This window comes from Tetrao urogallus, assembly GCF_951394365.1.
Source record: "Tetrao urogallus genome assembly, chromosome: 27".
Taxonomy (NCBI): Eukaryota; Metazoa; Chordata; class Aves; order Galliformes; family Phasianidae; genus Tetrao; species Tetrao urogallus.
The window spans coordinates 1,891,935-1,905,275 of record NC_136840.1 but is presented as its reverse complement, the minus strand read 5'-3'; the positions used below and the strand labels follow the sequence as shown (position 1 = coordinate 1,905,275).

Here is a 13,341-nt window from a genome sequence, read left to right as displayed (position 1 = left end):
GGAGAGGTGAGCAGGAAAGAAGAAAGGACAGAAGATGGAGGAGCCCTGGAGCCCACAAGTCCTGCAGAGGCAGTGCTGGCCCTGAGTAGGGGACTTGCAAGGCACAGCCATGAACCACACCATACCTTGGCCCCCAGACCGTCCCTCTGTAGGATGGAGTACATGAAGTGATCAGCCTCTGCCTCCAGGTCTTGGGGCTCCTGCAGGGAGCCCTCCAGGATCAGATCCTCACGCTCCTGCCTGTCATCTGTGTCATTGGGGCCCAGATGACGCACCACCTTCCGGATGACCTGCGGAGACCCATGCAGCCTTCATCACTGCCAGCCCCGACACCAGCCCACACAAGAAGACACAGCCAGCCCCAACACCATGCCTTCCTTCTTGCAGGTCTGGCCCTCAGCCCCGTGCACACCACCCCCTGGCAGAATCTGTGGCTGGAGAAGAGCCACGACAGTAATTAGAGAAAGCAGAATGCAAGCACCCTGTGCAGGGCCCTGGGCTGCAGAGAGGGGCCACATGGAAAGAGAGAGGAGGAAGACATTGGAGAGCACCCTACAAAGACTCGGCCCCATTCACTCACCTTCTTGGTGATTATATTGCCTTGTTCATCTGTGAACTGCTCCTCAGTTACATGCTCCCCAGGTAAATGGAGGACTTCGTTGCCCTGGAGGGACAGGAGGAAGAGTATTTCAGGGTGCAGCAGAGCTCTTCAGCACGCAGCCCGGCACACACACAGCCCCAGCCCTGTCTCTGCTCTCTGCTGTGCATCCCAGCACTGCTCCCTGCCCATTACCTTCACGAGGACACGCCGGCGGACGACTCTGGTAGAGAAAGACTCCTCGTCGTCCGCCAGCCCCTGGCTCTCCCCGAGCTCCTTGTCCAGCTCGCGGTGCGCATGATTGAGCAGGAAGCGCACAGAGCCCCTGACGATGTACAGGACATTCTGGCAGCTGACCAGGAAGAAGGCCAGCAAAACCACGACAATCAGCAGCTGGACCAGGAAAGACCACATCCTGCCCCTGCAGGGTCGTGCATGTGCCCCACACCCCCTCTCAGAGCCCAGCCATGCTGTCGGTTGTGGCGGGCAGAGCTCTGGGCACAGGAGCTGCCCACAGGTCTGCACGTCTCTGCAAAGCACTGCTGTAATCCTAGCTGCTGCAGATCAGCTGCCCGGGGCGGGAGAAGGGAGAAGGCAGGTGGGGTGTCCTTTGCACTCACAGCTTCTGTCAAAGTCATGGGATTGGGACTGCAACAGCAACACCCGTCTCCTGTCAGGCAGTGACAGGGACAGCCATGACCCCCTCCCCAGCAGCCTGACAGGGCAGAGAGCAGTCATCTGTCACAGGACAGACGGAGCTACACGTGGCACAGAGCTGAGCTCTGCTGTGTTGCAGCTGCAGTCCTGCCGTGCCTGCTTGGGGGCACACGCCTGCTCTCATCCCATCCCTATCAGATCCACATGGCCATGGCGGGATGCCCATCACCCCTCCTGGCCCCCAGACCAGCTCTATTTCTGGCCCAGTAAGCTGTCAGGCCAGCGGCCAGGGCAGATACTCAATAAGGAAGCAAGCAGAGGGCCTGCCTGAGTTATAAATGGAGAGCAAGAGCTCACATATTGAGTGTGCAGCATTCTATTCTGGGCCAAGAGGCACCCCAGGGGCCAGGGCAGCAGTTCTGCCGGGACTTCTTGATCTGGTGGTGGGCAAAAGGCTGCATCCGCTGCTGCTCTCAACCTCACCTGCCCAAAGCCGCGGCTGTCGGGCTCCTCTGGCCAGCCGCCCGCGGGGTGCTGGGGCTGCCAGTCGCTGTCCTCTGTGGAGCTGACCCGCATCAGCTCCACGTCCGGCGCCAGGACCTGCTCTTGCTCCTGGCCCTGCGCCCCAGCAGCCACGGTGTGTGCTGGGCCCAGCCGTCGGGTGACCCCCTCCTGCCAGGAGCCCTCTGTCAGGTCCTGTAGGCAGGAGATAAAGGAGCCTTCTGCATTCCAGTCCCTCAGCCTGGACGCCGGAGAGGGACAGGGAGAGAGAGACAGAGAGAGAGAGGCAGTCAGCTTTGTTGGAGTGTTGCACCCAGAACACCAGCTGACAGCTGGGCACAGCTGCACCCCGCCAGGCACAGAGCTCCTGGTGCTGCCAGTGCCTGGCACAAGCGGCATACAATGCAGATGCACAAAGGGCACGGGCCTTCTCCCTGCCACGCTCTCTGCCCATCCAACACCCCAGTCTGCAGGCTTCCGGGCCATGCCTCGGAACATCACTGGGCTGTCATAGCACCAGTGCTGCTGTGAAGATGGCAGAACAAAGCCCTGAGATGGTGCTGGGAGGCACAACCCACATGCAGGGCCCGGCTGTCTGTGGGGATTTCCCCTGGGTGCTTTTCAAGGAGCCCCCAGAGAGACTCCAGAAGGTTTACAGGCACTCTGCTCAAGCCACTGCTCTGTGCGGGGTGCTGGGCTCCAGAGCTGGAGGTTAGCAGGGAAGCAAGCGAGGTTGGGAAGTCATTGCAGCTGGCCCAGCACAAAGCAGTAGCTGGCGAAGCTCCCCTTCCACTGCCCCCCTGTCACTGGGACCACCATACCTGTCTGCACTCCTCTCCACTGTGTGGCTCACAGTCGGCGATGCCACGATCCTGGCTTGTACCTTCTGCTGAACTGAAACAAAAGAGACTTCACCCTCTGGGTTTTGCTCTCCAGTCCCCAGCTGGCGGTCCCTGGCTGGCGTCTTCCCTTCTGGCCTCTGCCCTTCCTCCTGCTCTAGCAGTTCAATCAGCCCATTCATGGCATCTGAGTCCACTGTGTCATCCTCAACTAAGTCCATAGAGCCCATGTGGTCTGGGCCATGTGCGTCTGTCAGAAGTTGCCCTGGGAAACGACCTTCGCTTGTGGCATCCGAGTCCTCAGCCTTGCTGCACTCCAGAGAGGAGTCCTCAGCCGTCACCAGTGAAGGGGTGAGCCCTGAGGACCACACCTGCATGTCAGACATCTCCATCAGGGCGTCCTGCTCGGTGGCGGCCATAGGGATGGCGTCCATGATGGCCACCTCGTTCCAGTACTGGTCAGCACGCAGAGGGGATGGCAGCATATAATGCAGGGAGGCAGGGGAGAGCAGCTCGTCCTGCAGCGAAGCATAACCTACATGGGCAGACAGAGGCGATGTCTCCAGCAGCCATCTCACACACACACAAGCACAGCGGGGCGAGAAGGGAAGGAGCCTCTGGGAGGTGCGCGCTCACAGCGGCTGCTGCCTTCACGCAGTCCCTCCTGTCCCTGCGAGTGCCCCCGTGCCTCACTCTGAGTGCTGGGGCTGGGCGGCCCCTGAGGCTGTCCATTCCCCTGGTGAGGACAGGCCTGGGGACTGGTGATGCCCCATCCCCACTGCAGGACATGGTGCCCTCTCTAGCACCCTGCTCTACCAGCCCCCAGTCCCTGCCCACAGCCCCCAACCAGCATCTGAAGGTCAGCCTGGAGCTCAGGTAGCCAGGTGCTGCAGGCACCAAATTCCCAAAGCTGACCCATGAGCAAGGAAGGATGATCCTGGCAAATGTCATGCAGCCCTGAAGCCCTGCAGGATGCAGCCAGGGCCCTATAATCCCACTGATGTCCTCAGGTCTATAAGCAATCATCGTGTCCTCATGCACAGCCCAGGCACACCAATAGAGACTACAGCCAAGCCAAGCAGTCTCAGGCATGCAGGCAGCAATTCTTTTTCCTTTGCTGAGCCACAAGCTCAGCCAGGGATCGTCAGGAGCAGCTGGAGCACAGTGTTCAGCCAAGAGCCCCCAGCCTCCCCAATGCAGGGGGAAAGTAGTGCAGGGCCGCTAAGGGAAGAGCATGACACAGCCAAGAGAGAAGCAGTCCTGGGTGACATGCAGCTGCTGGAACAGGACACTGCTCCCAGAGGGCTCAGCTGAGGTGGAAACAGTGTAGACAAGCAGAGGAGGAAGATGAGAGAGGCCAGGGTGAACTCGGAGGTGACAAGAAGTGGCCCCCAGGAATGCCCACATCTGGTGGCAGTAGGTGGCACATTTAAGAGAACACAACAAGGGCAGATACGAAAGGGGAAAGCGATGAGCCAGAGCTGCATGGGTGGTGCCTGAGGGCAGGACAGCAACAGCCCCATCCCTGCCCATGGCACTGGCTCTCCTGTGGGACACGTGGCTGGTCCTGCTCCCAGGCACAGCCATGGCTGGGCACAGGTGATGCTGGGAGCAACAAGCCAGGTGCATCCTGCACTGGTACCTCAAGAGGAGGATGCCCCATGTGTCTGTTCTCCATGAAGAGCAGGACCAAGGTTCCCATAGCACAAGTCCCCATGGAGAGACTGCAGCTATCTGCAGCACCTGGTGCTCACCAAGCTCCTAGGGGCAGTGCAGCTGACTTGGGACAGACATCAGCCCCACTGATCCTAGCGACACTGCTCCTAGCCCCTCTGGTATTCCCTGCACAGGACATGGGGCTCACCATTCATCTGGGAGGGTGAGAGTGAATAGTCCCTGTCTGTGTAGCGCCAGCTGCCCTTCATGCTGCGGCTCTGCCGGCCGGAGCCCTCCAGTGTGCTGACGATCTCGCTGCGGTCAATGTTCCTCAGCGCCGTGTACAGGTTCTCAACTGCAGGGAAAGCCAGTGTCAGTCAGCAGGCAGGGCAGGCTGGCAGTTGTGGCCATGCCCCAGCTGCCCTCCAGGCAGGTGTGCAGGAACCAGTGGTCCAAACTGAGCCAGGGAGCCCTGAGCACACACATATAGGCTGCACGCCCAGCCCAGACACCATCACCCTTGTAGCGGGAATCAATACTCACTCTTGACACCCTTGCCCTCGCGGCTGACCCAGAGGTTGAGTAAGGCTATGCTCTGCTCCAGCAAGGAGTTAGGGTTCTCCACACGAATCCTGTTGATGTCATCCACCCCGAACTGCAGCTCACGTGCCAACTCTGGGAGAGACACAGCATCTCAGCATCACATCCATGGGCAGCTCCCCAGACAGCATAAAGCACATTCACGCCACCCTGCAGCATCTTTTTAGTCTTCCTAAGTGCTGAGCTTCAAGGTGCACTGAGCATCCATCAGCTGAGGACTCACCTGCCCAGCTGAGGCCGAGCTGCTCTGCGATGTCGATCATCTTCTGGTCTGCCCTGTCAGTGCTGCTCAGAGAGCCTGGAGGAGAAGAGGGGGTCACAACTCCAGCTGTGGTTTGGGGTAGGAGTGAGGTGCAGGCTGCAGGGGCTCAGCATAGCCCCGCAGGCAGGACCAGAGAAATTCCCTGGGAACAGGAGGATGCCACACACGCAAGTGCAGTAGGGTCATCCCAGCCCTTCCTCCTGGGCTGGGCACCCCTACCCTAAGCAAAGGAGGTGAGATGCTTGAACAGACCAGTAGGCTGCGTACCAAAACTGCTCTCACTTAGGATGCTATATCGCTCCCTCAGAGACAAAGGTGTCAGTGTCCTCCTTCGCTCCTCAGTGCCACTTCCCTGCAAAGTGGGGACAAACCAAGGGGTCACCAGCCAGAAGAGAGAGAAACAGCTCAGCCCTGGCACCTGCACAGCCCCAGCACAGCATGGTGTGGCTGCTTTGAGAAAGGAGAGCTGACCTTAGTGCAGGGTGGAATGCTGATGTTGAGGTGACAGAGCACATGCTGCAAGTCCTCATACTTCATGGCCTTGCGCAGGAAGGACAGGGAGCCACTGGCTTCTCGGCTGCTGTCCCGGACCTGCACACCAAGCACCCAGGTGGGGGGTTGGAACAGGGCACAGGGTCCCACCACAGTCCAACTCTGCACCTGCCATTACCTTGATGGGGAGGGCGAGGCGGTTCTCCCGGAAGGACTGGAAGAGGAAGGTGCGCGACTGCGTGGCCTTCTTGACGGGCACCAGGTTCCCTGAGAGCTCGACATGCAGAGGCATTCCCTCCACCACCTGCAGGGGGTGAAACACGGGATAGGACCCTGCACAGAGCAGCTTCTTCCTTCTGTCCTCCAGGAACGTCGCAAGAGACAAACCTCAATGTCCCTGCTGCGGGCCACCTCAGTGAAGTTCTCGTGCTGCTCCAAAGTCTTGTCCACCTTGTCATCAGTCATGCAGTAGCAGCGCAGCCGGCCTTCCCGTCCATCATTCATCTTGGCAAATACCACAAATTTGGCCATGTAGGGCACAGCTGTCAGTTCCTTGTACAGCATGGTGGCAAAGTGCACAGCCTCAGCAGTGCGCGGGCAGTCAGCCAGCCAGAACCTGTGGGAGGGGTGGATCAGTGTAGGGCACCAGGGGGGAAAACAGCACCACGTAGGGTGTGAAGGAGCTCCAAGTGTGGAAAACCCATCCAGGGCAAGGATCTTCCCCAGGACAAGAACCCCATTCAATTACATGCTCAGCCACGACTCACCTGGCAGACACATTGGTGGTAAAGTTAGCACACTCCTTTTCATAGACCAGCTTCGTGGTGCCTGTGATGTCTTCCCACTGAGCTTGTGCTGTCCCTCCTGCAGCAGCAGAAAGCAGGATTAAGCACATTGCTTTCTCGCTGCAGCGGATCTGCTCTCCCCGCTGGACTGTGCAACCTATCCTTGGCTTCCAAAGCTGCATCCCACCTCGGCTCATCCTGTTACCAGCCCACTCATGCACCTGGCCTCACCTATCACAGAGCAGAGCAGGCGCAGGCTGGTGGTGTCACCCTCGCCACTGTCTCTGGGATTGTCCTTCCAGGATGGGGGCAGAGGGATGCGGAGGCCAATGGGGCGGTGGAACTTCCTCCGGCGAGGCTCCACTGTGACGATGGGGCTGAAGGTTGCCTGGTTCCCCAGCAGCTTGGTCACCAGATCATCAGGCACAGGCTGCGCCTGTGGGCAGCACAGGTGGGGTGATCGGGGCCAGCTCTCTGCAGTGCTGGGGTGCAGCTGGATAAGCTGCCTTTTCCTGCCTGCTGGTCTCCAGACCAGGCTCTTCAGCACCTTACCTGCAGAGCCAGCCTCACTTTCTTGGTGACAGCGGTGTCTGGGAAGGTGGCCTGCACCATGGGCACCAGTGTGCTTTTCAAGCACCCTCCCTCGGGGCCAATCATGTCACAGTCCTGGCAAATCCGGGACATGACCACGAAGTAGAGAGGAAAGTCAGTGGTGATGATGCGGCAGACCCTCTTCTTCTCCAGCTCCTCTTGGCTCTCCAGCTCTGCAAGTGCAGCACAGTCATCAGTGCTCCTCCACAAACCAAACCCATGACATCTACCTCCTCTTTGGCTGCACCAACCATGCCACACTCGGTTCCATACCACCACCTCCCAGTGCTGGCCATTCCCAGGACAGCTGCAGTTCTGGCTGGAGTGTCAAGCCCCCAGCCTGGCACGCTCACCCTCATCCATGCCATTGAGCAGTTGGTCCATGTAACCCTCCTCATAACGATTGCGGTGCTCCTTCCAGACAGAGCCATTCTCACTGCGTAACACCACCAGCTCACGGTCCCCTCGTCCGTAGGAGGCAAAGTGAGGAATCTCCACGATGACGGGGCTGCAGATAAGGGAGGAGGCGTGCTTACACCATGCTGCAAAGGCCCACCCCAGCATTGTGCTGCGCTTGGCCAAAGCTAGGACATCTCCTGCACAGAATCCCCACAGACAGCCAGCAACAGCCCCTAGAGGAGCCCAGATCTGTCCCTAGCCCAAGGGATGGCCCCATTCCCTTCCATGCTCACCTGAGGAACTGGGCGCCAGCGGGTCCCAGTGCAATGATGCGGCTCGCCAGGCCCTCCTCCTCAGCCAGCGGTGGGGGTGCAGGCAGCTTCTGAGGCTTCACCAGGCGGCAAGTGATGCGGGTGGGTGCAGCACAGGCACGGGGTGGGATGATCACACGCAGCCCGTGGTGCCGGCTGCCCCGCATGGAGCCGCCGCGTGCATCCACCATGAAGCTCACCAGGAACCTGCAGCGGGCAGAGGCATAGGCAAGCAGTGCCCCGCAGCCAGCTCACACACACAGTGCTGCTTTGGGCAGGCACTTACCCTGTGTGAACGGGGCTGGCCACGGGGCTGATGTTGTCTGAGGTCTCGGTGGCCGGGCTGCTGGGAATCAAGGAGTCCTCATCGAACTCCTTGGAGGGCTGTGCAAAAGCAGGGAAGAGTCCCAATGGGCATAAGGTCCTGGCTGGTGGTGCTGGGTCTGCTCAACCCTCTGCACTCCTGCATTCTGCCTTGGCAGCCCTGTACCATCAACCCATCCCCTCCACCCCCGACATTTTCGCTCTGGGCTGACAGAGGAGGGATATTCCCCCAACAAGAAATATACTAGAACTGTGTCACACTCACCTCCTGTGGGGACACCGAGGGTGCGTGCAGCAGGCTGCCTTGCTCAGCTTCAGTCTCCACAGATCCCACCTGCTCAGGCTCCTCTGCCCTGGTCACCACAGTCTCAGGGGGCACGCAGGGGACCTGTGGGACAGCTACAGACTCCTCCCTGGCAGGAGAGAACAGTGACAGCCACTGCAGCAACAGGTCAGGGCCCCCCAGGCTCCAGCCACCCCCGAGGGCCACCAGGCACAGCAGGACCCTATCAGGGAGCTCAGGGATCCTTGCCCACAGTCATGCTTGATCTGCTGGTACCCAATGCCTGCAGCTGTCCCTGCCCTGCTGGCATCCCACCCCAGCACCAGGCTGGCCCATGCCCTGTTCCCACTCCCTCCCCACCATCCAGTGTCTCGTACGTTTGCTCCAGTGTTGTCACGGTCACAAACTCCAGCATCTCCCTCTTGACCTCCTGCTCCCTGGGTTCAGGTGTTCTGGGTTTCGGTGCGATCAGCTCCTCCTCTGAAACCAAGAGCTGGCTCAGCACACAGAGGCAGCAGGACAAGGGAGCACAGCTGCCCAGCTTTACTCCCATCCCTGCTCCCACCACTGGCCACACGCATTCATCCCCTGGGTCTCAGCAGTGGGAAGGCTCTTCCCTCTGCCAGAAGCCTGGGCTGTTAGTGTGGCAGGAACTGTGGCATCTGTTAGGAGCCAGCCAACCCAAACCTCACAACACTCAAGCACAGAGCCAAGCCTGCTGGGGCCCCCCACCACCAGGCGGGGCTGGGGCCATAGAAAGGACTCACCAAGGCCACCAAGTTCACCCACACATGTCTCTCTGGGGGCATGAGCCGAACCATCCTCACCTGCCACCCAATTAACACCTGCTAAGGAATCCACTGGGGCTGAGCTCATGCTAGAGCCCTGCTGGAAGGAGCCCAGCACCTCCCAATGTAGGGAGAGCCAGAGTGGTGAGCAACACAGGGACCTTCCAGTGCTCCACTTCATACCACCAAGGCCAGAGTGGCACGGGCTGGCTGTGGGCAGGCTCCAGAGCTTACAACAGGAGCAGGCTCCTGCTGCTGGGAGCAAGGCTGATGACAGCCAGGGCTCCATCTGCTCGGGGATAGTCCCCTTCATGCAGTCACACCACAGCAAGCAGCATGGACGCAGATGGGCAGGGCAGGATGGCAGGGCCTGTGCTGGGTAGCACCAGCCCAGCAGCAAGGTTCAGCAGATGGAGGCGGCGTGCGGATGGTTAGTGGCCATGGGGTGAAATGGGCCATTGAGCTGGGGCACAGGGACAAATTTCATACCCATTACTGTGACATGAGCAGTGCCTGCAAAGTAAGAAGAGGCAAAAGTGAGGTCTTGGTGGGAGGGGGTAGGAGCAAACCAGCTTCAGGTGGGCTGTGGGCTGGTACCACCCGGGGAGCGAGGCATGGTGCGGTGCTCAGAGTGCCCAAGTTCTCTCTGCACACCATCCTCAGGTCTGGGCACCACCCTCCTGCACAGCACAGGGGAAGACCAAGCCAGGAGGTGGCTGCTGGGCTTCTGCTTCCTTGTTGCGAGACCCCAGTGGGGCCAAGCAGCTCCCCACCCTGTGCCCATCCCCGGGGCTGCTAGCAGACCTCTAAGGGCATGACCCAGCTCCAGCCTCTCACCTTCATCCTCTGACACATCCAAAATCTCATCCACAGTCTCTGGGAAGCTCATGCGGTACTTGTCACTGACTGGCTGTGGAGCAGAGGGCAGTCAGAGCAGGACAGCACACAACCCACAGCCACCCACAGCCCCTCTCCACAAGCCTGGGCACTCAAGCTGCTCTTTGGCAGCCCACACCCTGATCTGCCTGGGGCCAAGGCTGGCAGACCCTCACTTAGCTGCTCCCAACCCCAACCCTTCTCCACAGGATTCTGCACCCAGCCAGTCCCGTGCCCAGAAGCTTACTGGGATGCTGGTCTCCTCTGTGACAATCTTGAGCACATCTGTGACGGAAATGTAACCGAGGCGCTTCGCGATGGCCAGCGGAGTGGTGCCATTCTGTGCAAGGGGAGAGGATGTAAGGGAACCCAGGCATGTGCCCAAGCATGTCACACAATGAGGAAATGCAGGCAGTTTGCCCTACTCACCGTGCTGATCTCGTTAGGAGAGGCACCGTGCTTCAGCAGCAGGGTCACCACGTCCGTGTGGCCCTGCTGCGCTGCCTGGTGCAGGGGCGTGTAGCCAAGCTGTAGGGAGAATAGAGATTGCTGCATCAGCTTTGGGGAATGCTGCCCCACAGATGCCCCCCAAAGCTTCACACGATGCTTCACATGGGCTGCATCCTGCTTTCTGTGGTTAGTAAAGGGCTGTATAGGATCCATAGTGCGCCCCAGGGGCACTACAACAGCTTCCAGCCATGGAAACAGGAGGACTTGGAGCAAGGTATAGGGGTTGTAGTGGCACAAAACCTTTCCCATTAACCTGCACACTGTTCCCCAGGGTCCTTTTAGCACAGAGCATCACTGTACCTTAGTTTTAGCATTGACATCAGCCTGGTGCTGCAGCAGAAACTTCACCAACTTGATGTTCCCATAGTGGCTGGCTACGTGCAGCGGGGTGTAGCCCATCTGAAAGACAAGATCAGGTCTCAGACTGCTGTCAGCACTGCTCCTGGGCCTTCTGGCTTGGGTATGTTGAACTGCATGGGCCAGCCCCAACAGCTGAAGGATGGGGTATGTAGAAGTAGTTCCCAAGTGCTTTTCACCCCAACCATGGCCAATGCACTACTTTACCCTCGTTGTTGCATCCACTGTGACTCCGTGTTTCACCAGAACGTCAGCAACTGGTACATGTCCCTCTTGGGCCACGAGATGGAGAGGAGTCAGGCCACTCTGCAAAAAGAGCATGTCACATGCACAAGAGAAGTACTGCAGCTCGACCAGCAGAGAGAGCAAGTTGGGTTGTAAATACAGCAAACTGCCCAACCTTACGTTATAGCCAAGGCACTGCTATTTGAATGCAGGGAGGCACTGGATCTGCTACTGCCTGCCAGCCTGGCAGGAAGCACTAGCACAACATACCTTGTTGCCTAAGTTTCCATTGGCTTGCTTGGAGAAAAGCAGTGCTACCATGTCTGTATGCCCCTCCTGAGAAGCCAGGTGCAGAGGGGTGACTCCCTGAACAGACTCCGCATTTGCAGAAGCACCATACTGCAGCAAGCTGCTGGCCACCTCCATCTGGTTCTGCTTGGCAGCAATGTGCAGAGGGGTGTATCCGTTCTGTGGGAAGGGACCATGGCAGCTCTCAGCACCCACTGAGCAGATCTGCCTGGACAGGAAGTACCACCCCATCTCTCCAGGCCAAGTCTGCCCTCCCAGGCTGCTTCCAGGTCTCAGGGATACAAGCTCACACTCAAACCATCTCCCTGACAGCAACTAATCCTACCACTGAAGCCAATCCTGCTTCCCTAATCAAGACAGTGAGGAGGCTCCAAGACCACCTGCTTCAGGTCTGGTTAGTGTCAGCTGTCCTGGGGTTTTCTTTACATGAATTTCTAGCATGCGGCCACTTGGGGCTGCAAGAGTCAGGACAGGCAGGCACTACTAGGACTGCCTGGTAGAGGTGTGGGGCAGAACCCACAACATACAGGATTAGTATTCAGGCAGAGGCTGCATGGCCTTGAGCACTGCTTGTGCTGTCATTTGCCAGCAGAGAAGCAGACGCCCTGTGCCTGTGATGACGCAGGCTGCCGTGACGCAGACCAAGGGGAGATTGGCACCAGCACCAGCTGCTCTGCTGCCAGCCCAGCAGCCCTGCCAGCAGATGCACGGGGGAAGAGGGGAGGTAGCACCAGCAGCCACTTGTCTGCCGAGATGCTGCAGCTTCTGCAAACAATGTGAAAACCAATTCTGCTGGGCTGATCCATGAGGAAAGGCTCCTAGCGCTCTGCCAGAGCGCAGGATGCTCACAAGCTGCTGGATTTTCTGCCTTCACAGCTTCCCAGCTGCATGGAAACATTCATGTGTGGTTTCCCAAACTGCCAGACCACAGCACTGCTCAGCAGGTCTTGCTATGGAAACACATCCCCAAGCAACAGCCACTAGGCTGCCAACAGGGAATATCCCTTAAAGCTATCCTGCTGGAACCGGGTGAGTGCTCAGCATCCCCATGGGCACAAGGACAGGCCAGCACAAGCAGCAGGTGTGGGAGCTATGGTGGGACTGGCAGGTGTCAGAGTTGAGGGGTGACACAGCACGGGGCACTGTCAGCATTGGCTGGAGGGTACTGGGCACACACCATCCTCCCACCCCAGGGATCCCATCCAGTTTTACCCAGGCTGAGCTGTGTGGAGAGCTCCCCTTGGGAAGCAGGAGCTTGACGATCTCCAGGTTGTTGTGGTACACAGCTACGTGCAATGGGGTCAGGCCGTTCTAGAGAAGGGAAGAGGGCATGGAGCAGTGAGATAGAGTCTCAGCCCATACTCACCTCTCTCACAGCCCCAGAACAACCCTCACCTTCCCCGCTGCATTGGGGTGAGCATCATGCACCAGCAGCAGCTCTGCCACATCCACCTTCCCATACTTGGCTGCAACGTGGAGAGGGGTAAATCCTTTCTGAGGAGATAGGCAGCCCATCACTGGGTGTAAGGGGATGATGAGGAGAATGCAGATGCACACTGCAGCACAGGAGGCTGTCCCTTCTGGGATGGGGACACTGTCCTGCCAGCCCTGCCAGCCATTTTTCTGCAGCATGCCAGCAGCCTACCTTGGTCATGCAAGTCTGAGAGGCTCCCTTTTCTAGCAGGGCCAAAGCTGTGTCTACATGCCCCTCTCTGGCAGTGATGTGCAGAGGTGTGTGCCCTGCTGTGGTGGCCAGGTTGGGGTTGGCACTGTTCTCCAGCAGAAGTCGGACCATACTGGTGTGGCCAATGCGTGTAGCACAGTGCAGAGGAGTCTGGTCATCCTGTAAGGGAGGCAGAGAAGCTGTTGCTTGCGGGCTTGGACTCACTGCTTCCTTGCAGCACTCCTGCTGCTTCACAACCCCTCACCACAGGGGCCTGGACAGGTGAGAGCAAAGAACTCAGCACTGGGTGAGCAC

At 58.9% G+C, this 13,341-nt stretch overlaps 1 protein-coding gene across 1 annotated transcript in view; it reads right to left on the bottom strand.

Moving 5' to 3' along the window:
• ANK1 (ankyrin 1) overlaps positions 1-13,341 on the bottom strand; it is a gene marked incomplete at both ends in the record, with an annotated part of 46,938 nt that overhangs the window by 267 nt on the left and 33,330 nt on the right. Inside the window, 29 exons of the mRNA XM_079547429.1 lie at positions 126-290; positions 581-664; positions 1,739-1,997; positions 2,578-3,130; positions 4,460-4,606; positions 4,795-4,926; positions 5,075-5,149; positions 5,396-5,465; positions 5,585-5,704; positions 5,784-5,909; positions 5,993-6,221; positions 6,373-6,469; positions 6,622-6,826; positions 6,943-7,154; positions 7,335-7,489; positions 7,674-7,898; positions 7,978-8,075; positions 8,281-8,428; positions 8,676-8,778; positions 9,576-9,599; positions 9,924-9,996; positions 10,210-10,302; positions 10,392-10,490; positions 10,773-10,871; positions 11,037-11,135; positions 11,325-11,522; positions 12,576-12,674; positions 12,759-12,857; positions 13,009-13,206. Of these exons, the coding sequence (XP_079403555.1) occupies positions 126-290; positions 581-664; positions 1,739-1,997; positions 2,578-3,130; positions 4,460-4,606; positions 4,795-4,926; positions 5,075-5,149; positions 5,396-5,465; positions 5,585-5,704; positions 5,784-5,909; positions 5,993-6,221; positions 6,373-6,469; positions 6,622-6,826; positions 6,943-7,154; positions 7,335-7,489; positions 7,674-7,898; positions 7,978-8,075; positions 8,281-8,428; positions 8,676-8,778; positions 9,576-9,599; positions 9,924-9,996; positions 10,210-10,302; positions 10,392-10,490; positions 10,773-10,871; positions 11,037-11,135; positions 11,325-11,522; positions 12,576-12,674; positions 12,759-12,857; positions 13,009-13,206 (4,284 nt within the window). The remainder of the gene's footprint in view (positions 1-125; positions 291-580; positions 665-1,738; positions 1,998-2,577; positions 3,131-4,459; positions 4,607-4,794; positions 4,927-5,074; positions 5,150-5,395; positions 5,466-5,584; positions 5,705-5,783; positions 5,910-5,992; positions 6,222-6,372; positions 6,470-6,621; positions 6,827-6,942; positions 7,155-7,334; positions 7,490-7,673; positions 7,899-7,977; positions 8,076-8,280; positions 8,429-8,675; positions 8,779-9,575; positions 9,600-9,923; positions 9,997-10,209; positions 10,303-10,391; positions 10,491-10,772; positions 10,872-11,036; positions 11,136-11,324; positions 11,523-12,575; positions 12,675-12,758; positions 12,858-13,008; positions 13,207-13,341) is intronic.